At 38.5% G+C, this 25,643-nt stretch overlaps 1 protein-coding gene across 1 annotated transcript in view; it reads right to left on the reverse strand.

Annotated features, from left to right (window-relative positions):
- The window catches only part of LOC131429253 (uncharacterized), a 367,830-nt gene that overhangs the window by 232,936 nt on the left and 109,251 nt on the right, over nucleotides 1-25,643 (reverse strand). The window contains exons 3-4 of the mRNA XM_058593304.1: nucleotides 13,409-13,433; nucleotides 12,991-13,187 (exon numbers count right to left, since the gene is read on the reverse strand). Coding sequence (XP_058449287.1) covers nucleotides 12,991-13,187; nucleotides 13,409-13,433 — 222 coding nt within the window. The remainder of the gene's footprint in view (nucleotides 1-12,990; nucleotides 13,188-13,408; nucleotides 13,434-25,643) is intronic.

The following is a 25,643-nucleotide window of genomic DNA, read 5'->3' on the forward strand; positions in this document are numbered from 1 at the left end:
GTGGCCAACTTACCGGTCCATTTCTTGAGATGAATTGTTCTCCGAAGTTTTCCCTCAACATGGCCATAGAATCGCGAGCTGTGTGGCATGTAGCGCCATCTTGTTGAAACCACATGTCAACCAAGTTCAGTTCTTCCATTTTTGGCAACAAAAAGTTTGTTAGCATCGAACGATAGCGATCGCCATTCACTGTAACGTTGCGTCCAACAGCATCTTTGAAAAAATACGGTCCAATGATTCCACCAGCGTACAAACCACACCAAACAGTGCATTTTTCGGGATGCATGGGCAGTTCTTGAACGGCTTCTGGTTGCTCTTCACTCCAAATGCGGCAATTTTGCTTATTTACGTAGCCATTCAACCAGAAATGAGCCTCATCGCTGAACAAAATTTGTCGATAAAAAAGCGGATTTTCCGAATGGACCACCTAAGACGCAGCCGCGGTCAACATTTAAATGAAATTATCTTCAAAAAGTAAATGTCATGTACCAATCTAACGTTTAAAATAAAGAACCGATGAGATTTTGCAAATTTTATGCGTTTTATTGTTTAAAAAAGTTCTCAAGCTCTTAAAAAATCACCCTTTATTAAGGAATGAGCCATTGTGTCTGTTTTTCTTTAATAACTTTTTCTACAAATGTCGGATTGTTTTGCGGTCTTCTAAAGTTTTCTTCCTCGTTAAATTTCCTACGAAAATATTATATGCGCCGATTTTTAGAGTTCATAGGTTGATCTCCAGCCGATTTTTTTGTTAAAAGTGAATTTCTCCATACTAAATCCCATACAAACTTTAAATCGTGAGCGCGAAAATATAGTTTCTCCGATCGGGCTAAAATTTTGCATGGTGCTTTAGGGACCCAAAAGGAAAACGAAAAGTTTGGTGGAGCGAGAAAATAAACATTTTCATCTTTTTCCCATACAACCTTGTCCCACCCTATTATCCACTCACTCCTATTTTGTTATTAAACAATCAATAACGGTACTGGCTACGACCAAAGGCTGTGCTACTGAGGGAAAGGAAGGAATGTTAGTCCGATACTCTTTTCTAGACGACCAAAGGCTGTGCTACTGAGGGAAAGGAAGGAATGTTAGTCCGATACGCATTTCTAGAGATCGCGGGTACCACTGTATCTCCACGAGCATCACGGGATCGGAGATTAATTAGTAGGGAATGAGATCCGGAAATGTTTTGGGAATGAGATCCGGATATGTTTTGGTAAACAATATGATCTCAACAAAACCTGATTTTCGATACTCAGGAAAAATATAAAAAACATATAAATACCTCCAAGGAACGATCTCACCAGTATCCCTTTTCTCCTGCTCACTCTGCTGTCAGCAACGCGAGATAAAACACGACCACTGACAGAATAAAATAAAAACACTCGCGAATGGGTCCGCTGGAGACCAATCCTAGACCTTCAGTCTGAATGACACGATCGACTTGTAAACTATCACACCCCTCTCAGCAGGCCGTTCAATTTTATTGGTTTGTTGAACGACATATTGCACAAAATATTCGTTCAATTTGCTGGAACGGTTTGTTGTTGTTTTTTCTCTTGCAAAAATAGTGTGAAAATTAAGTGTTACCTTTACATAGAAAGAAAATTTGTTGTTATTCTACGTGAAGTAGAAGTATTGTGTAGGTATGTATTGTTAGTTTAAACAAATAAGTGGAGAAAACTTCAGAAATTCTGCAGTAAAACTAGTCCAACGGGGCTCCAACTCCTCATGTTAAAAATGGCTCAACAATGGACCTCTGTCTGCCGGGTTTGTTGAACGAAAAAAATGGCATTCGGTTCAACGGTCTGTTTCAAAATCGGCAAACGAAGGTCCCGTGTTGGCCTCCCGTTGAACGATTGATTGGACTTTCATTGGACCAATGATCCAACGTATTGGACCAATGAAGGACCACCGTTGAACGTTTTTTTCTAAGTGGGACATTCCATATAAATCCGACAACACCGACAATAACATGCAGACGGCGCTTCGATCGGTTAACAGGTTAACATCGTTGAGTTTTTGGGCGGTAAATTCTCAGTTTCCGCCGCTTGAGCATCTTTAGTTTCACGGGTCAATATTATTCAATAAATAGCACTCTCATTACTAAACACACACTTGCTACACCTGCACTATCACTCAAAATAACTATTTCAACCTAATTTTTAACTATACGTATCAAACAACACATTGAAATTATACTTTTTTGAGAGTAGCACCAGGACACCGTATCGCACTCCCAGTGATGCCAACTCTCCTCCTCAAATCTACTTTAAGACCTAAAACAATTGAGATTTCCGAAATGTATTAGAAATGCATGAAACGTCGAAATCAGATGTAACCAAAAAAATTTTTCCTTCAGATCGAAAATGTTACAAGTGTCAGAGAGTTGAAACAATTTTCGGGATAACACCAGATCTCAACGTTTCATGCATTTCAGATCAAACCAAGAAAACCGCGTAACTTCGGAAAGCCGCGTAACTTCGGGAATCCGCGTAAAAATCGCATGAAATACCGCGTAAAAAAACTTTAGTGTACTATTAATGATATTTTTTTTCACCCCGATTTTAACCATTAATGGTCATTTGGCAGGGTCATCTTTAAACGATGAATAATTGTTTTGTTCAATTGCAGTAGCAATTTCAAGTAATATTTTCAAACCAAACCGTAGGAATAATGTGTTCTAAGAAATGACATGTGTAGGACGAAATATGTCAGTACAAGACAATATTTTAGCTATTGGGGGTGCAAATTAAGAGAATATCACCAGATAAACATGCATAAGGTTCGTATAATTTCATGGGAAATATTTTTCCCTATGATTCTTAGAAATAAATAAAAAAAACTACAAGGATCAGCCCCATGGGGTTGTTCGAGCCATTGATGTGGAACAAGGCAACCAAAATTTCTAATGATCGTCCCACTTTTGAATCCGAAAATCAACGAGAATCAGCTTAGATTGATCTTTATTAGAAACCAACACCGAACATAGACTCTATTTGTTGTGATTTGTATTTGTTTTGTAGCCGACGAAATTACATCAATAGCCCAAATGTATGCAATTGTGTGTACATGCTTGCGATACGAATACCGATATTTAAGCTTCTCTTCGCCAAGCTTGTGTTCAAGTTTTGTATGCAAGCAGCTATTTTTATAGCGTTTCTATATCATTACTACCATTCTGCGATTTCGGTTGAAGCGATAAACTTTTTCACATTATCAATCGAGTTCATCTTATATAAATTAGAAATTTATCTTATGCACTCAAAATTTACACTGGGGTAGTTGTCAATTTCTCAGGCGAAACGATAATCTTGCATGACACAAGAACACAGCATACCAATTAAAGCTTCAAATCGTTTTATGGCACTTTTTGTCTTGCTATCTAACAACAATCTACCTCCAGCATGCTTCACGTAGGACTGAAACGTTAGCTATAATATTTCTTATATTTATAGCTTCGCGTGCGTCCAACTGCTTCGCTTTTGCATCGATTGACCAATCAGAGCGCTGCTTTCCCTTTGATATATCGCTTACTCATTCAAAACCGTCGACTATGGCAGGGAAATCCGGTATGCCGGAGATTTTTTGCAGACAAAATGCTAGCTATTAATCAACATTTCAATGATAAACAATTACAAATACATGGCTATGAACATTCAAAGCAATACGTAGAAATATTTCCAATCAAATAGTGACATAATATTAATAATTGATACAAAATTGACTGAGCTGTAATTGTTCAAAACCTGACCACATTTCTTCGTGTAGTTTTTCTTGAGTTTCTGATTTGCACCCCTATATAGAAAACAAAAATGTGTTCCATATTAAAAGAGTTGGGATTATTATATCGTAATTGAATTCATTGCTTTAATTGCTTTGATTATCAGAATAGTAAAATAAATTGTTAGTTATGGCATTCTACGAAACGATTTCATGTACTTGTGAACGTTGCACATAACACATTTATCATGTGTTCTATTTTCTATACGTCATTTTGCACAAGCTTTTTTAGTGCAATAAAGTTTGATAGTTCTTTTTACTTATTCGTTCAGAAACACACTTGTCGCCTTAGAAATAAGTTTTCTTTATCATTCAGTAAAAGAAAACATCGATTTAATAGTAATTGAAGAGTCTTTAACGATATTTATAGAAGGGAAACATATTTCCCTTGGTCGTTAAGGGGTTAAACGATAGACATCCGATTCGCTTGCCCTAGTAGACCACTCATGCATATTATCGCACACCGGAGGCATGAGGAACAGCAAGCCATGGTCGGTTTAATTCACTACTACCTTCTATCAGTAATCCCACAAAATAGGAACCTTTAATTTAACACGCGAAAGGCTATGGACATGGAATGTTGTCGTAAAACTGCTTTTTTAACAGAAAATATTCAGTTTTGTTTATTTTGTGTAGCGCGATTGAATACAAATGCATTGAAGCAGTGTAGCCAACTTTTTTATTAGGGAATTAAAATCTACATTCATAAAATGGAAGCATTAATTAATATTAATATTAAAATGGAAGCAATTTTCCATCAAACATTGCTGAAAAGTCATGCATATTATAGCTGCACATGCAGCTATGTGCATGTGCAGCTCAGCCATAGCCGAAGCAGAAAAAAAGTCAACGCCGGAGAGCTCGGATCGGTCGGATCGGTCGGATCGGTCGGATCGGCCTAATGCGGATAGCCGTTTAAGGCCATTCGCCTCTTCGGTTTATAAAAACTTTCTGACCCTATGTGCGGGGTTGGGAATCGAACCCAGGCGGTTTGCGTGAAAGACATAGACTTACCCATCACGCTATATCCGTCCCCCTCAAGCAGCCCTTGAACGTGACAATATTATTGTCTATCCAAAGTATTATCAATATCGTCAATTCAATTTACTTGGTAACTTGTGTACGCATTTTTCGATTAAATCTAGCGTTTTGAATTTTAAATATTGCAATTGCATATTGAAACATCGAGAGAAGAGCTCATTGCGCATATTAAACAGTTTCCTCTCGGGAGAGAAAGTATTGTTGAATTGATGAGTAGTTCTAAGCTGCCCTTACACGAGACAATATTATTGTCATTACAAGAAGTATTGACAAATGGAAATTCAATTAAAAAATACTGACCCAAAGACTTATTTTTTATCCTACTAGTTGATTAACTATCATGCACTACTTCTATTAAACCCAATTAAACGCTATCAAGCAGGAATTTGATTTACAGAAGTAACAAGAGTGCAGGAGCTAGTTTTTCTCTAACAGCCAGAAAACTAAGCGTTTGTTTGTTTGCAGTATATGCAAAGATCACCAGATCGCCATTGCTAATGCTGCGCTCCTGCTACTTATGTTTATAATATTTAAGTAAACCCTCTATTAACTTGATACGAATTAAATACGAATTCGTGGAAAAAAGTCACCATTAACAGCCGTTCGGGAGCGGAGAGCCAGTCATCATTCTGTTAGCGAAACCTAAATATATAATCTTCATCACTTTCTAGCCCCGTGAAAATAGTTTTCACGCTATGAATTATTTTGTGAGAAGAACGACGTTCAGACCACGAGAGAGAAAATTATATTCACGGCTTCTGTGCTTCATGAAGACTTCAATAACAGCACACTCTACCATCTGTGAATATGTGGAATATAATTGCTTCCACTAGAATTTTTTGTATGTTTTTTTTTTTTGGCTGGGCTCACATTATGCATCTCGAATCGAGTTGCTCGAAACGATTATTTTTGAAGTCGATTCGACTGAACTGAGGCATTACGTATCACTTTCGACCTCGTGATCGAGATCCTAACAATGTGGTACTAGATTTCGACTGACGCTGCTTGAACTGTCATAACCAGAGATGCCATTTATACAGATTTATCTGTATTATACAGATTTTTACATGCGCATACAGATTTAATACAGAGTACAGATTTCTTACAGATTTCTTAAATTTAATACAGATTTATACAGATTTCACCAAAAGTATTAAGGAAAAAATTAAACTATCTATTAGTATTTGAGCTATCTATTAGTATTTGATTGCAATGACGAGATAAACGTTTAGGAATCAACGTACAAATCACTTTTAAAAATATATATTTTTTGTGCAGATATTTAATGAAGAACACTGATTTATATTAAATATAATATTAAAATTTGTAACTAAATTGAACTTAAAAGTTAGACAAGTCTTGGCATTATGAAACATTATTGCCAGACTGACAGTTGTATTACCTCACTTGACGTTGCATATTGGGTTTTGGAAATCCATCATAAAGATATTCGATTGAAGTTTTCAAACACAAAACTCCAACTTTATCTTTATTATACATTTTTCCAGAAAACTGTACACATCCCTCGATAACATATCTTTATGATAACTTTTGACACTGTAATGAAATTTTCATTCTTTCTTTCATTATTCTTTCTTTACATCCATCAGCAACACGTACAAAACTGACACTCGCTCTAGTTCTTGACTGCCATAACCGAATTTCATATGTGTGATACTCGCGACGTTCATGTATTACTACCATTCATATGTGAACCACATACCAGTAAGTTCTCGCTTTGTAGCTTTCTAGGTTGTACCCGAAGTATGATCGTGTATGTATTATGCAAAGGTTGATACTCATTTCCTTCTTTTCGTTACTTTGATTTCTAAGCCCTGCGCTTGAGTTGCATCATAAACTACTAGAACAAAGCACCATGCGTTTCCGTTTTAAGAGAACTTTATGGGAACGCATGGTCGACTACTACTAGAAACTGCTAAGATAAAGCGCCATGCGTTTCCTTCTCTCAGAATTTGATGGGAACGCATGGTCGACTGTTATTGATTTTTTAGGAAAAATTAAATATTTTGGTCGTCCACATTTTTAAAAAATATGAAAACATACCATTTTAACATGTCCAAAAATTCTTTATTTATCACTAAAAAATCCAGGGTGGTGCAAAAATTGGAAGAGGGAAAAAATATGTTTCAAAATTTTCTAGTATTTTTTAATAAAAGAAATACATCTTCAAAAATTTTGAAAAAAATTGTAAAGCATCCCCATAATGCCTTAAACATGCCTGATTTTTTTCAATTTTTTCGGAGAAGCAGTTTCTTCAAAAATCAAATAAAATAAAAATCAATAGAACCACCCTAGCTCCGTCAATATGGCAGTTAAAGGGTTGAAACTTTGAGAAAATTGTTTCCAGTCTATGACCTTTCGAATGTGGTATAACAATATGAATTCCCTTTGGGGGCAGATTTCACATGCTTATCCTGCTATAGCCTTTTCATGAAACAGAATTTATTCTTTACATGGTTTATTTGTTTACAAAAACAGCACCTACCTACTACAAAAAATCTACATTTGGTCTGAATAGATAATGATTTCCTGTTCCGTGGATAGCAAATGATGAATTTCTACATATTGCGATTTTTTAGAAATCTATCCAGTTCCAAAAGATATATTAAAGTCATGTGAAAACGAGTCCGGATTAACAAAAGCTTCCAATTTCTGGATGTTATCTTCCTCCACAAACGCAATATTTTCTAATTGCTCTGTCATGCATAAACAAGGTGTTACCGACGACACGACCAGGCACTCCGAAGAAAAATCAGCATCAAAACTGTTCGCTAACGATTCACCGCCAGTTACCACAAATCTAGCGACCCCTTGTAAATGATAAAAATAATCTTCTCGAGCAACACTGTTTAAATTGCTATGGACTAGTTACCAAGGAACCCCAAAACAAATAAACATGTTTTGAAAGCGGTGGAATAGTTCCATTAGTGTTAAACTTTGTCCCAATTAAGCAGAAATGCATTCAAATGAACTCGATTTTCGGAATTTAATCGAAACTATGGATAAAACCAACGAACGAGGCCTCCAGCCGTACACTTCAACTGCTAGCTATTCTGGGCAGTAGGATTCGGTGTAATATGCCGGTGTCAGAATTGTTTTGTGTCGGTTGATTGCGCAGCAGTGGAAACAGTATTTCACCTTGGCCACTATTCGAGGATTACTAGTGGAATTCCAAAATGAAATCATTTTACCGTACGTTATGCAGGTACCGCAGAGCACTAGCCTCGCTCAGCTCGTTGTCGGTCATTTCCATGTCTTCCTTCTCACACAACGGTTTCAAGTCAAGACCTGAATTTTGAACTTGGCTTTATAAAAGACATAACTCATACTCCTCAATTTTTACATTCCGCTCGAGTCAGGTAAATCCATTAGAATGTTCCGTAATATAATAACCGATCTGAAATTTATTTTGTTTACATTCATCTTGCCTTCGATATGCAGTAACCAAGGTTATGGTGACTGTTATTCAAAATCAATAAATATATCAACTTGTGCTGCCAGTTTAAAAAATTCACTAGCGTTTCCGATTTGACATTTCCAGTTACTGAGGGGTAGTTAAATTTACGATACAGTTTTGATAAACGAGTGGCAGGTCGTGTCGTCGGTGTTACTGTGATGAAATAAAATAATTAATAGAGACTTACATTTCTTTTCTTTCAATCCGCAATCCAATTCCAAACAATTTCTGAAAGAACGGGATATTTTGAAGCTAACGAATTTAGTTCTTCATCTGCACAGGCGATCAACTCTATCAATTGTAATTTCGAATTATGAAAAAGTGTTTTGCATGCTTCACATGATGCGCTTTGCACAAAGTTTTGAACAAAACAACGGTGTCTTCGTTTTCCATTTTTATGGTTTGACTATTCTTATAAGGAATGACATTTTCACAAGGTAGATTGTTACAAAAATCATAAATTGTGTTTTAAGAATTTCATAAGTCATGCTTATAAAGTTCATATGCGTGCTTACTAAATGCATAAGTCTTCAATGAAATCAAAATTGTGCTGGTTCATAAGTCACAACTTATGAAATTATTAAGTTTATTTTCTTCGGTGTACGTATTAGCAAAGACGTCATACTAACAAGATATCCAGCTCTCACATTTCCAGAATAAATCATTGACAACATCCTTTTTTGCGAGCATGGTGCCCTCATGTGAGTCCGCATCGAATCTCGTACATAGAAATAGGGAAGAGAAATGTCAAATTCATGCACGCCAAAATAGCACCCACACAATTGACATGATATGCTGAATGTGATGCCGTGCGACGGCGTTCCTATACTGAAGATTGATTTCGCTCCAAGCTGACAGGATCTGGCATTGGTGAACCATTACCTGGAGGCGGCAACTCGAATGATGGAATCTGTGCCCGTAGATTTTTCAAAGAATATAACACAGTAGCGCAAATCACCGAGTTAAATGGAAATATACTTGAACGGTACCTAGTTTCCAGGAGTTTGCTGAACAAACAAGAATTCGTTTTGTGGAGCTGTATGGATGGTATGCTCTGTCGCCAACCGTGCATAAACTTCTGGTGCATGGGACTGCAATTATAAAACATGCTTTGCTTCCTATTGGTATGTACAGTAAGGAAGCGCAAGAGAGTCGAAATAAATCAATTCGCAAGTATAGGCAGTTCCATCCGCAGAACTTCAATCGTTTAGTGAATCTAGAGGATGTATTCAAACGATTTCTTTAAACGTCTGATCCTGTAATAGCATTATCGAATAGAGTAACAACCAACGTGAGTGTACTCCATCTTCCCGATTATGCAGCTGAATTAGTTTAAACACGCGAGAAGACAGCAATACCTTATTTTAATATATATAGCTAATAAATGTCTTACATGAAAGAGCATTTTTCAATGAAAAAACCCAATGTTTGAACACAATCTAAAAAAATTAAAAAAATATATCCTCCGCCATTTTTTTTTATAAACATGCTCGAAAGTATTTTCTATCAAATGAAAGAAACAGATTTTTTTTTTTCATTTGCTGCAATGTTAGATATAGCAGTTTAAAACTGATCTGTTTTTGAACTAGTTTTGCTCATAACTTTGGTTCAGAAAACGCTACCTTAATGCGCTAGTCACCAAAAAATTGGTTTCAACAAACTCTAGAAGATATTCAAAGACACCCAAAACGAGAAGTGAAAAATACGAAAGCTACAGCAAAAAATCTGATATTTTTAGGAACACCCTAAGTTTCTCTATTAAAATAGCTGTAACACTAAAACCGTTAGAGATACTACAATAGTGTTTTCAACAAAGTTGCTTGATATATGTTTTCCTACAATTTTGCCGAAGAGTGCAGTCCTCTATCTCAACACATACGGAAAATAATTTTTGGATCTCTCTAATGATTAGAACCACCCTAATACCATATGTTTCAAAATATGGTTTATCTTTCACTGATTATTTGTTCTGAAGACATCATAGCTCTAAAGTATAAGGCTAAGCCACAAATGGTTTTGTCCCCCTAAAATGTGGATCCGGACCACTGTGCAATGCAATGGAAGCTATATATTCATTCACCGGTGAATGAATATTCCAAACCCTGAGCATAACACTCCGAACGACGCTTCTACATTCACCGCTCCGAATCTTCCTTGGGACACAAAACTACGTTTTAGGATGATCACCATAATATTCGGGGCACACTAGACTATATTGCCAGTTAATTTTCGTTTATAATCTAATGGACTTTACTTTCACTGGACTACAAGCGAAAATCTCGCTGTGTGACTAGGTCGAGTTGTCAAAGAATGGAGAAAAAATCCTCTCTTTCTTACGAAATACTCGAATTTTCTCCGTACTAACACGATACAACGTGCTCGCCCGTTGAGAAGTTCACCGAAAGTGAACATTTATATCCCTCTTAAGCCGTCAAAAACATTTGACGGATAAGCAGTGGTGGTAAATTGCGAACCAAACGCCGATGCTTCTGGAAAATTACTCAAAAATGTTCACTGAGCATAGGTTCGAAAACTATTCCCTCGGTTAATGCGAAGGTGTTCTGTGCTCGGTGTTCGGCGAAGCAATCTGATTCGAACCGTTCGGTTGGCGGACCATCGGCGAGGGCCGAGTAAACTGCGTTCGATACGATGGTTTGTTGATTTCAGTTCTCGCATCCTGGTTTTGAAATTATCAATGCACACGTGATCAGCACAAACAAAAATTGTTTTGTTCGATTGATAAATCGATCAATAGTAATTCAAATTGTATTATTTTGGACATTATTAGTGTGCGTAGGGTGGCTCGATATGGAAAATAGTAAGTTTTGGATCTTTTGCAAATTTTATGGTTTTGGTTATAGAATCTATAACAATAAGAATTAAATATTTTGGAATCAATCGTAGAGTGCCTCAATATGAAAAGGGATTTTTTTACTCTTGCAAATTCGATGTTTAATAAACTGCTGAGTCAATAGCAAAGAAAATTTAGTAATCTCAGGTATTTCCAACGAGCGTATTTAAATTTGATGTTCTATTGATTGTTGAATCAATAGCAGTTCAACTTGGATAATTTTAGACATTTTCAGAGAGCGTAGAGTGGCGCAATTTGAAAATTTGGACTTTTTACTAATTCGATGATTTATTAAATAGTAAAAAATCTTTGGAAATTATCTGCCACCGTAGGGTTTTTCTATTTGAAAAATTGTAAATTTTTTGACTAATACCAATTCGATGGTTCGTTGATTGTTGGATCAAAAGCAGTTCGAACTGAATAATTTTGGGCATTTTTGGTGAGTGTAGGATGGCGCAATATGAAAACATGTAAATATTTTGACTTTTGCTGATAAAATGTTTCATTTAATAGTGAATTAATAACAATTACAAATTGCTCATTTTTGAGATTTTCAGGGACCATAGGATGTTCTATCTATATAATGGTAAAGTTTTTGACTAATGTCAATTCGATGCTCTATTGATTGATGAATTAATAGCAGTTCAAATAAGATGATGATGATGATGATGATAAGAACATTTTCAGCGATCATAGGGGTAGTCAATTAATAGGACATTGAATCGACATTAGTCAAAAATTTTAAAATTTTCCAAATAGCACCACCCTACGCTTGTCAAAAATGTCCTAAATTATCAAATTTTTATTGCTCTTGATTCACTATTAAATGGAACATGAAATCAGCAAAAGTCAAAATATATGCAAATTTTCATATTGCACCACCCTACGCTCGATAAAAAAGTAAAAAATTATTCAATTCGAACTGCTATTGTTTCCAGAATCAACAGACCATCGAATTAGTCTAAGATTCAATTGTTGTCGATTTTTCGATGCTTTTGAATCAATATTTAATAAAACATCAAATTAGTAAAAATCAAAAAATTTACAAATTTTCATATTGCGCCACCCCCGCTCGCTGAAAATGTAAAAAATTATCCAATTCGAACTGCTATTAATTAACTAATCAATAGAGCATCTAAATGAGATTAGTCAAAAAATTTCCAATTTTCCATATACAGGCACCTTACGCTCGTTGTAAATGCCCAAAATTACTCAATCTTAATTGCTATTGACTCACCAATTTATTCAATATCGAATTTGCAAATGTTAAAATTCAATTTATCATATTGAGCCACCCTACGCTCGCTGGAAATGTACAAAATTACCATACTCTGCTAAGCTACCCAAAAACTGAAACGTCCAGCCGCAGCTGACAAAGTTCGGTTCATCCGAAGCAACAGCCTATAGTACTCGAATCGGATGTTCATGAACATACTAGTAACGATAGGCTCACAAACTAGAGCATCGGTTCCTTTGCCATCAGCATCGGTTCTTGGTTTGGCGATGCTTGCTCGAACGATGGTATCGGCAAATTTATACTCGCGATGGTGGTTCGCTTTTTGGTTGTTTTGCGTGTTCGGAATTGATGCTTTACCACCACTGCGGATAAGATGAAAAACAAAGCTATTAGCGCGCAGTGCTCCTAAACCCCTCCAATATGCGAAAGAAAAAGTAAATAAAGAGAAACAGTCGTTAGCAGCTAGGCTCTTTTGCCGTGGCAGGACCAATTTGATATTTGAAATCGAATTTAATAAATATAATAAAACTATCCCGGAGAAATTGGTAATTCTATGAGCACATATTGCGAATTATACGATTACCATAACACAACACATACCGTCTCCGTAACAATTGGTGCACATTTGATGTCCCGCTGGTTGTCGAACGGTGCATTCTCGATCGAGCAGTTTGGAGTGGCTACATGATGTACCGACACTTGGTAGAGAGAACTCTCCTCGAGTGTTGATTCCCAGGAAATGTTCAGCTGCAGAGAGTCCGAGAAGCTGCTGAATCGAACTGCATTTATTTGAAGCTCTGCGAATCAAAAGTTAATCGTGCTACAATTGTTTTGCCAAATTTACCAACGCTTTACGGTGATTGCAATCTCACACAAGGAATTAACTCAAACTCGAAATTCTCTGTCAAATTAGATGAAGAAAAAAACTGAGGATGAAGATTATCGAAGTCTGTGTTAGTTCCCGGTCATGCGAAATCATCACCATCGTGATCGGCAATTGGTTAATGTAATCCATTACCATTCACATTGTAGGCTAGCAATTGCTGAAAATCGACAAAACAAGAGCACAAACGTGTTAGTTATAAGAATGGCAATAGTAAAATGATCTAAGCACAAGCTCGCAGATGAATTGAATTGCCGATGAAATGAAACGAAAATGAGTTACAGTTATAATTATACAAGCATAGATATAGCTGGTAAAGGCTAGGTAACCCATGTCGCAAAGAATAAAATATATCCCACAGAGATCCTTAGCCTCTTGGTCAGCAATTCCTACCCCTACCTCCACGTGGAACCGGCTGGTCTATGAGTAACTTTAGGAAAGATGAAGGAAATCATAGATCTTCGAACTTATAACTTCAAACAAGTCCGCTTACGACAATTCTTTTCCATTACACACCATTTCGCTGCCATTCCATTGCAATAGATTTGGTGTATTGGTGTGAATGAACATGTATTCATTCTCTGAGTCAATAGAAATTCTTGATCGCAATTTCGTTTCAGTAAACTATTTGCATTAACGTTTGCATTTAAAATTACTGATTTTTGATGGGTTTACCCGCACCCGCACTGGCGAAACTACCCGTGCAGCATCAATCATATGTCGTTTTCGCTTAATGCCGAACCTAACCCAGTTTTCACCCTAACTGCTGTCAAACCGTTTGTTTGAAGCTAGTTTCGAACCTAGTTTCAACGTTGTTGAACTGAGAATCGAGTTAGTTTCGAACCTGGTTTTTATATCAGGTTTCCTCAAACCACCGTTGCGAGAGAGTTGGCATCACTGGGAGTGCGATGCGGTGTTCTGGTGCTGCTCTCAAAAAGTACAATTTCAATGTGTTGTTTGATACGTATAGTTAAAAATTTGGTTGAAATAGTTATTTTGAGTGACAGTGCAGGTTTGACAAGTATGTGTTTAGTAGTGAGAGTGCTATTTATTGAATAATATTGATTCGCGAAACTAAGGATGCTAAAGCGGCGGATACTGTGAATTTGCAGTCCCAAAATTCAACGATGTTAACCTGTTAACCGATCGGAGCGCCGTCTCCATGTCTCCTGTCGGTGTTGTCGGATTTCTATGGAATGTGTGAAAGTGTCATTCAGACTGAAGGTCTAGGGTTGGTCTGCAGCGGACCCATTCGCGAGTGTTTTCATTTTATTCTGTCAGTGATCGTGTTTTATCTTGCGTTGCTGACAGCAGAGTGAGCAGGAGAAAAGGGATACTGGTGAGATCCAGGGTAGTTTCATCAAACAAACACTTTTCACGAAACTTTGTTGATTTCGCACTTAGCAACGGGGGTTTGAGGAAACCTGATATAAAAAACAGGTTCGAAACTGACTCGATTTTCAGTTCAACAACGTTAAAACTAGGTTCGAAACTAGCTTCAAATAAACGGTTTGACAGCAGTTAGGGTGAAAACTGTGTTAGGCTTAGCATCAAGCGTAAACGACATAAGTGAGAATCCAACACAGTTTCGAGAAAAGTGCTTGTTTGATAAAAAAATCCCTGGGTCAGTTTTAGTTTTCTTATGCGAAAACGACAATAGTAACCCATGAGTCAGCAGACAAAATTTGACAGCTCTATCAGTCGAGCTCTAGCCATGGAGGCAAAAACAGTCAAGAAACTTCGTGTGTGTTCAAAGAACGACACTCCGCCGCGTCGAAAACGGACATCGTGCGGCACTTTGTGGACGCCGGATACGCCCGTTCCGGTATCTACAACATCTTGGCACTATTAGACAACAATCAGAGCATCAGGAAAAGCCCGGTTCGAGACGGCAAATGACCATGAGCGACAAGAAGCTCCAAAGGAAGCTGAAGAGGAAGATCGAGAGAAAAGTGGCTAAATCGCTGCGTGCGCTTGACCGGGAGTTTTTTTTTTTAATTACTATTTATTGGAATATGAGTTAAAATTAAATTATTAAGATTTAAATTGGGTGTTCAGTCACAAGTGGTGACTTTTCAGCCCTATTATATATATGATTTGGTTATTACCATGAGGACATCATTTGCTTCCGCAATTCTGAGATTTTTGTGTAGGGAAAATTCTAAACCTACTTGTATTGTGTAATAGGGAAAAGGAACTTATATAATAACTTAACTAATACAGAGAGCGAATCGATTCAATTGAAGATTGCATCGATTTTTGTCGGAATTTGCTTATAATATTATGTGACATTACATCTAATGGTTCTATATTTGTGAGTCTGTGTAACTCATTTGTACTAAACCAGGGAGGACGCTTCAAAATCGTTTTCAGAATTTTATTCTGAATCCTTTGAAGCGTTTTTTTCCTGGCGAAACAACAACTTGACCAAATTTGTACTGCATAAAGCATGGCTGGTCTGAAAATTTGTTTATAAATTAACAATTTGTTTTTTAGACAGAGCTTAGAATTTCTGTTTATAAGAGGATATAAACATTTAATATATTTATTACACTTTGCCTGGATTCCTTCAATGTGATCCTTGAAAGTGAGTTTTTTTGACCGGGAGTTTCGTGCAACCGGCCACACAGTGAAAAAGTACCTGGCGAACATGAACATACATGTCAGAAAGCGGAACTCGCGTCCACCGATTTCGGCGCTGCAAGAAATTACGCTGCAGCAGCGGCTGAATACAGTGGAGTCTCGTACAACGCGGATTAAATTTTACCGGTACTCATTGTATCCGGATTCGTTATTGCCGGAAAAACGCGATAAACGGGACCCAGAGCATATGGGATTTCGTGTGATTGGGGCTGCGAACGGTTTTTTCGCTTCGGTCGACAGATAGAGCCACACAATCTTCGGCAAACTTGTTGTAGATACTTAGACCAACAATTTAGTGTAGTATGACAGACAATTAGTTGAGAACTGCTCCGCCAGGGGAGCTTTAAAAATGCATGATATATATCATCACTTAACACAGACAAAACGATTTGAGCTTCAAGTAACTCGCAAATTATAGTCTTTTGAAGAACGCGAGAATTCAAAGTTTGTCAAACAGCAAATGTTTTAACTCAGAATAACTCCATCAGATGTAGTCAGTGTGCTTGAATAAACATTTTAATTATCAGAATTATGCTCTTATCAAAAAACCTAAAGAGATAGAGCGGTTTTGTCGTGAATACGACTTACTTTACTATGGGAAAATTTACCCTCTGAGAGAGTGATAAGTTTTTGATCGTGAATATCTCTTGTTGTATCTAACGAATCAACATAATTTTTAGTCATTGCCGTTTCAACCTTCCGAGCGAACGGACGTGATTTGGATTTACTGCGAAAGCATTGAAAACCAGTTGTGTGTGTGATAAAGTGGTAGGACGATATTGTGTGATAGACAATAGTGCTTTTTCCTCTGAGAGGTTTTTTTTTCGCATTATATAATAGAACAGTGCCTTATTGCGAGCGGTCGATCGAAACGGTACCGTTAGCCGATTATTGTTTCGCCGATCAAGGCCAAGTGTGAGGATTATAGACAAGCGGCCATTGTGTGAGGATTATAAATAAGTGTGCCTTTTCCTCTCGGAGGTTTTTTGCACATCATCAAAGCGGCGATACGCCGATCGACGAAGTCCAGCTTGGTGTCCCCCGTTGGATCTTAGTTAAGTACCTTTACTTCGTTTATTTTTATTTCTTTATTTGACCATTATATTTCCCCCCGAATCATTTGTTTTTGCGCGGAAGTAGTTCCGCTATGTCTAATTTAAAACCTGCCCCCCCCGCTCCCGATGTTCAAATGGAGACTTCCCTTGTCAGTAAAAAGTCCCGCATAAAGAGCTATCCTGATGGGCTCGCACTACCGGCCGGGCCTTACGCGGTCTATTTCCGGACCAAATCAAAGGAAAAAAAACTGAATATTTTAAAAATATCGCGGGACCTGTATTCGCGATATAATACCATAAAAAGTATAGATAGAATACGGCCAGACAAGCTCAGGGTCCTGTTTACCAGCTCAAAACAGGCTAATGAGCTTGTTCAAAATGATCCTTTTACGCTGGAGTACCGCGTCTACGTGCCAGCTCGTGAAGTCGAAATCGACGGTGTGGTCACCGATTCGAGTTTGACTTGCGAGGATATTCTTAAGTACGGGGCGGGTTGTTTTAAAGACCCCTCACTTAAGAATGTCAAGATACTGGATTGCAAGCGATTGCATTCAGTATCGATCGCCGGGGATGGAACAAAGTCTTATCCCCAATCAGACTCTTATCGTGTGACCTTCGCCGGCTCGGCATTGCCCAACTACATCCTCTTGGACCGGGTTCGTTTGCCTATTCGTTTATTTGTACCCCGGATAATGAATTGTACCAATTGCAAACAACTGGGGCATACAGCTACCCATTGCAGCAATAAGCCACGTTGTGCTAACTGTGGGGAAGCTCATGCGGACGGCTCTTGCGGTAAGGATGCTGAAAAGTGTCTCTACTGTAAGGAGGGTCCGCATGACCTCTCTGACTGTCCCGCTTACAAGCTGCGAGGAGATCGGATGAAGCGTTCCCTGAAGGAACACTCCAAGCGTTCCTTTGCCGAGATGGTTAAGAGTGCCACCCCTCCTAAACAGGCAACGAATCCATATGCCTGCTTGTCAACTGACGAGAGCGATTCTGACGACCCTTTGGAAGGTCCATCTTCAGCGGTCCCTCATAGCTGTAGGAAAAGAATGAATAAATCTTCTCATAAGCTACCTAGTAAGGGTTCGAAGGTGTCTTCCGAAGGGCTTCGAAAAGTTACAGCTAACGGGAATCGGGAAAAATCACCGAAGCAAAAAGCTCCTGGTCTCGGAAAACTCAATTCCGAGATGGAATTCCCACCGCTTCCAGGGACTAAAAAATCGCCAAGCGTCCCTGAAAATCCACCAGAGAACCAACTAGGTGCTGGACTTATCAAGTTTTCTGATGTTGTGGACTGGATTTTTACAACTTTCAATATTTCAGACCCTCTTAGAAGCATTTTAATTGCTTTCATGCCAACAGTAAAAACATATTTGAAGCAGTTGACTGCAAATTGGCCCCTTCTTTCAGCGATTGTATCTTTCGATGGCTAAATCATCCACCGAGGTCACGGATCTAATCACTGTTTTACAGTGGAATTGCAGAAGTATTATCCCAAAAATAGATTCATTTAAATTTCTAGTAAACAATCTGAAATGTGACGCATTTGCATTGTGCGAAACTTGGCTAACTTCTGAAATACCCTTAAACTTTCACGATTTTAACATTATTCGTCTGGATCGAGATAATCCCTATGGAGGAGTACTTTTGGGGATCAATAAGTGCTATTCTTTCTATCGCATTAACCTCCCCTCGATACCAGGTATTGAAGTTGTCGCATGTCATGTTACAATCAAAGGTAAGGACCTTTGCATTGCTTCCATCTACATTCCCCCAAGAGCCTCGGTTGGGCATCGGTGGCTCAGTGATATCGTAGAGCTCCTTCCTGCACCGACGTTGGTTTTAGGAGACTTTAACTCACACGGTACGGGATGGGGCTGTCTTCACGATGATAACAGATCAACTATGATCCATGATATCTGCGATAACTTCAATATGACAATCTTGAATACGGGAGAAATGACACGGATTCCTGCACCACCAGCAAGACCAAGTGCGCTGGATTTATCCCTTTGCTCGACATCGCTACGGTTGGATTGCACGTGGGAGGTAATTCCTGATCCCCACGGTAGCGATCATCTACCGATCGTAATATCAATCACCAGCGGCTCAAAACCATCGAAGACAATCAATGTTTCGTATGACCTCACACGAAATATTGATTGGAATAGCTATGCGACCTCGATATCTGAGAAACTTGAAAGAACTCAACAACTTCCTCCGGAGGAAGAGTACACGTTTTTGGCTGGCTTGATTCTCGACACCGCGACTCAAGCTCAGACGAAACGTGTACCCGGCGCGAAAACTAACATCCGTCCTCCCAACCCGTGGTGGGACAAAGAGTGCACAAATTTAAACGCGGAGAGAGCCTCCGCGTATAAAATATTCAGAAAAAATGGAACACCTGATAATTACCGGAATTACGCGACGTTAGACGTTAAAACTAAGAACTTGATTAGAGCCAAGAAACGCGGTTACTGGCGTCGGTTTATAGACGGCTTAACGAAAGAAACATCTATGAGTACTCTTTGGAACACAGCCCGACGAATGCGCAATCATAACACCACGAATGAAAGCGAGGAATATTCCAACCGCTGGATATTCGATTTCGCTAAAAAAGTATGCCCAGACTCTGTTCCGGAACAGAAGATCACCCGCGCCGCGACACCAAATACAAACGAAACACCGTTTTCGATGGTAGAGCTCTCACTTGCACTCTTGTCATGTAACAATAAAGCCCCGGGATTAGACAGAATAAAATTCAACTTGTTGAAAAATCTGCCAGACCCCGCCAAAAGGCGCTTGTTGAGTTTATTCAATAAGTTCCTTGAGGACAACATTGTTCCACATGACTGGAGACAAGTGAAAGTGATCGCCATTCAAAAACCAGGAAAATCAGCCTCCGATCACAATTCGTATCGGCCGATTGCTATGCTTTCCTGTATCCGGAAATTGTTCGAAAAAATGATTCTCTTCCGTCTAGACAATTGGGTCGAAACTAATGGCTTACTTTCAGATACACAATTTGGTTTCCGCAGGGGTAAAGGAACGAACGATTGTCTTGCGTTGCTCTCAACAGAAAATCAAATGGCATTTGCTCGTAAAGAACAAATGGCGTCAGTTTTCCTAGACATTAAGGGGGCTTTTGACTCAGTTTCTATAAATATCTTATCTGAGAAGCTGCATCAGCATGGTCTTTCGCCAGTTTTGAACAACTTTTTACATAATCTATTGTCTGAGAAACACATGTATTTCGCGCATGGTGATTTGTCGACAATACGATTCAGTTACATGGGTCTTCCTCAGGGCTCATGCTTAAGCCCCCTTCTATACAATTTTTACGTAAACGACATCGATAAATGTATCAACACATCTTGCACGCTAAGACAACTTGCCGACGACAGCGTTGTGTCTATTATAGGACCCAAAGCTGGCGATCTGCAAGGGCCGTTACAAGATACTCTTGTCAACTTATCCACATGGGCTCTTCAAATGGGTATCGAATTCTCTACGGAGAAAACTGAGCTGGTTGTATTTTCGAGAAAGCGAGAACCAGCACAATTACAGCTTCAACTAAGGGGTGAAACCATAGCTCAGGTCTTCACATTTAAATATCTCGGGGTCTGGTTCGACTCCAAAGGCACCTGGGGATGTCACATTAGGTATCTGAAAAGAAAATGCCAACAAAGAATCAACTTTCTTCGTACAATAACCGGGTCGTGGTGGGGTGCCCATCCAGGAGACCTGATCAGGCTGTACCAAACAACGATATTGTCCGTGATGGAATACGGATGCTTTTGCTTCCGATCCGCGGCGAACACTCATTTCATCATGCTGGAAAGAATTCAGTATCGTTGTTTGCGTATTGCCTTGGGTTGCATGCAATCGACTCATACGATGAGCCTCGAAGTGCTGGCGGGTGTTCTCCCATTGAAAAACCGGTTCTGGGATCTCTCATATCGTTTGCTCATTCGATGCGACATTTTGAATCCTCTGGTGATTGAAAATTTCGAAAGGTTAGTTGAGCTTAATTCTCAAACCCGTTTTATGTCCTTGTATTTTGATTACATGGCTCAGAATATTAATCCTTCTTCGTTTGTTTCCAACCGTGCTCATTTCTTGGATACTTCTGATTCTACTGTGTTTTTCGATACTTCCATGAGAGAAGAGATTCGTGGAATTCTGGCTCACGTGCGCCCTCAAGTGGCCCCAAATATTTTTTATAATAAATTTAGAACAGTCAACTGTGAAAAGGTGTTTTACACTGACGGATCAAATATTAACAAGTCCACAGGCTTCGGCATCTTCAATCAAAACATCACCGCTTCTTACAAACTCAGTGATCCGGCTTCAGTTTACGTCGCAGAATTAGCTGCTATTCAGTACACCCTCGAGATCATTGAAACCTTGCCCAAAGACCATTACTTCATTGTCACGGACAGTCTAAGCTCAATAGAAGCTCTCCGGGCAATGAAGCCAGGAAAGTATCCCCCATATTTCCTGGGGAAAATACGGGAACATTTGAGTACTTTATCTGAACGGTCTTATTTAATATCATTAGTCTGGGTCCCTTCGCATTGTTCCATTCCGGGCAATGAAAAGGCAGACTCATTGGCTAAAGTGGGCGCATTAGAAGGTGATATTTATGAAAGACCAATCTGCTTCAATGAATTTTTCAGTATTTCTCGTCAGAAAACTCTCGAAAGTTGGCAAACTTCATGGACGAATGACGAACTGGGACGATGGCTACACTCCATTATCCCTAAGGTATCGACGAAACCTTGGTTCAAGGGGATGAACGTGAGTCGTGATTTCATTCGCGTTATGTCACGACTCATGTCAAATCACTATACATTCAACGCACATCTCCGGCGTATCGGGATCGTGGAGAACGGGCTCTGCACCTGTGGCGACGGTTATCAGGACATCGAGCATGTCGTGTGGTCGTGCGTAGAGTATCGCGACGCCAGGTCGAAGCTACTGGAATCCCTCAGGGCCCGAGGTAGACCGCCTGAGGTTCCGGTTCGGGATGTGTTGGCGAGTCGGGATAGTTCATATATGCTTCTCATATACCAGTTTCTCAAACACATTAATATACAAGTGTAATCTGTTACATCTGGCTTAGAAAGTTCCTCCTATTTATCGACGTTGTTTCAACTGTGGCTAAGAATTATTTCTCAACTGCAGGTTCGACACTAACTTCCGCCGATTATCCCGATTCCTCATCTGTCCACCATCTTCATCGGAACTAACAAGATCTTTTTGCTGTCACTAACCTCCGCTTCCCCCCTCCCCGTCTCTTCACCATCTCGATGTCAACTAATTAGATCTCTGTCGTTTTTAGTCATTTCATTTCCATATCCCCTTTTTACTCCGTTTTACGCAATATTTACTTCGCTATATTTTTTTTTCATTTTCTTCTGTAACAACACCATCAGCGCCCACGGAAACTTATCAACAGCATGCGGGCCACCCGCCGGGTATTCGTAACCTGGGGGTGTTTCCCGCGGACCCACACGGACCGAAGAATGCGGCCAACATGAATATTCACCAACGCCATATGGAAGACTCTCATGAAATATTCAGATCACCGGCCGATCACCACATGAAGGCTGGATCTGCCAAAGTCAACCACTGCGACCCAAATATGACATTACTTAATGATACAACCCTAGTTTTAAGTTAGTCGTAAATTTTAAATTAGTAAAAGCCCTTGGCATCTTAGAGCTTAAGCAGTGTGCCTTAAACATTATATTCTTGAATAAAAAAAAAAAAAAACATAATTTTTACTACATGCCATCGGAAATATGATCACAATTTAATGAAAAAATTTTCAGTTGTGTGACATAATTTCATATAATTCAAAATTTAACTAACCGAGTATCAAAGAGGATAATTCATAGGCGCGTTTGCCTTTCTCGTATTTTGAAACCTCATAGCTCAGTGATCTGTGAAAGGATTTATATAATCTAACTACCAATAGAATCGAAATTTTTCAACTTAAACGTGTATAGCAAAAGCATTGAAGTATTTCAATAGTACACTATTGAAAAACCTGTCTCATTTGACCCATGTCAACACCAGCCAATCAGAACGCGTTCTGAGGAAGAGAACAAAATATCTGCTGCTGTACAACAAATCGTTCGAGAAAAATGTTCCGAACAGTGCTTAATATCGTAGTGAGTTCCACAATTTGGTCCTTCTGGAAGGCAGGAATGAATCCCGTACAGCATCCTGATAGTTTCTTTCAATGAAATGCAAATCCAAAATGATAAAATCGACATTAAAATTCTATATGCTGCTATTTTTATAGCCGTTAGGACCGCCCATTAGTGAAAAGGCTACAAACGAAATCACGTAAAAAGAAACCTATTAACAAAAATTGGATCACAAGTCACAGCTGCTAGTCGTTTGCATTGGTGAAAAAACAACGAAAAGAGGACAACGGTGGGGAACATCGCACAAAATCAGTCGTTCTAATGGCTCTAAAAGTTTCCTAAAGAACTATTAGGGTTTCTTCTTCGCAAATCGAAGGTAAAAAACCTCAGTTTAGTGCAAATCTCGAACTGTTTGATTAGGTTTGTGCACTTTTTGCTGTGTGAAATTCACAGTAATCGAGATCAAGTGAAGCCTTCTTTGTTTTTGCGAAAAATGCGAAAAAAGAGAATGCTTGCATAATTCATACAATTGATTAACTAATTGATATTCGGAAGTGTTAAGAAACATGTTAGTTGTTTTCGTATTCACGACATCCAGTTATGTCTCTGAAATTACCCACCCGCCTTTTTTTGTTGGAAAGTTATTAGGAATGTCAGGGTATACATTATGAAAACCATGATAGTTGAGAACTTGCCCACCGAATGGCGCTAGTGGGTTAACAATTTGACGATAAAAATTCATAATGGTCCTTATTACCGATATCACTACACGGTGAAAACCAAGTGAAGTGATTGTGGCCCTTATTATCGGTATCACTTCACGGTGGAAATCAAGTAAAGTGAATGAAGGTCATTATCACGAAAGTCGATTCAGAGAAAAAAGTAATTGCTTAGATGAGCTTGTGGTTATTACGAACATCACATCATCAAAATTTTGGTGGAAAAAAACGGTTATTACTTTATTATTACATTAAAGTGGAAGTGAGAACGGTAAGAAGGGCCAATGTGATATCTCTAAACCCTGATGATAAAGAATGCTGGTGTTTTCGGAAAGAATGTTCCGGAGTTCGAAACAGATCAAATAATGTAAACAGTATCTGAAAATTCTCCAATTAGTGGCGCTAGTTTGCACTTCAAGGTTGGAAATTTATGTTGACTCATTCAGATGGTTTCTTCGAGAAGTTGTTCTAGGGTTTCAATCTCTATATATAAAATAACTAGCGGATCCCTGCACACTTCGTAGCGCACTAATACTAGATTAGATGTAGAAAATCAAAACTACTTTTCAATTTCAATCACTATTGAAAAAAAAGTCATTACAATGCTCTATGATAGTGGCCCCAACCTTTTTATATCGCGGACAACAGGACAAAATATATAAAACCGATGGTTTACCCAAACGTGTACAGGCAACATACAATTTTCTATCTGAAAAAACTTTAAATTCACGCTACAGACTCATAACGATTATTGACGGTAACGGAAATGTTTAACAGATGAGAAAATGACGTTCAAATTAAAACGACATAACAATGGGCACCATTGGAATGCGAGGAATGAAAACTTTCTCTTCTTCTAATTTGCCATTCAAAATTGCTGCCTCGACAACAATTGCGATTACCTTTTGAACTTTAAACTTTTTTCAGTACTTGTTCCTCGATTTTCTGCACTTTATTTTGTACTACGTGTGCTTGTTTCTGATACTTGTGTGTTTGTTTCTATACTTTCTGTGGTTGTTTCAAAATTAGTTCCTGTACTTTTTGTACCTGCTCCAGTATTTTCTGTATTTGGTCCTGTAACTTATGTACTTATATCTGCACAATCTGTACCCTTTTCTGCACTCTCTGCACTTGTGCCAGTACTTCTTTTACTTGTTTCTCTCATTTCTGTACTTGGTTTTGTAGTTTCTACACTTATTCCTGTATCTTCTTTATTTTTTCCTGAAATTACCTTATGTACTTGTTCCTATTATTTCTGTATCTGTAGCTGTCCCGATGAACTTCTCACAGCTCAAATATTATCTTTAGATGGAAATTATTTCGAATACTCTAAAGTCAGAATAATCGAGGCAAACGGGATGGTTCGAGTACATTGGAAGACTGTTCATAGCCACTCAAATGCAAATAATTTGAAATTTCGAAGTACTCTGGGTGGATGCAATTTGGATCGTATTTGGGCCAATTAAAGACGTTTGGACTCAAATAAATAACCGGACTTGCAATTTCAAAAGATTGACGAAATTTGGAAGTCGTTGCGAGAAAAATTTACACAAAATTTCGTCCAAAGAATCCTTCAAAGGGAAATGCTTATGAAAAATTTAAGCCGAAAACAAACAGAAAACATCTTTCTAATTCGAATGGATTTTTTTCCAAAAAGTAGAGAACCGAATAGTTTTGGTGGTTGAGTTAACGGTGTTAATTAAAAGTGGCAGCACACCTCAATCCTGTTGTCTCTGAATAAAATTTCAGCGCATTGTGACAGCAATAATTATATCTATTGTGAAGAGAG

Source organism: Malaya genurostris, chromosome 2 (genome assembly GCF_030247185.1).
Source record: "Malaya genurostris strain Urasoe2022 chromosome 2, Malgen_1.1, whole genome shotgun sequence".
NCBI classification, from domain to species: Eukaryota; Metazoa; Arthropoda; class Insecta; order Diptera; family Culicidae; genus Malaya; species Malaya genurostris.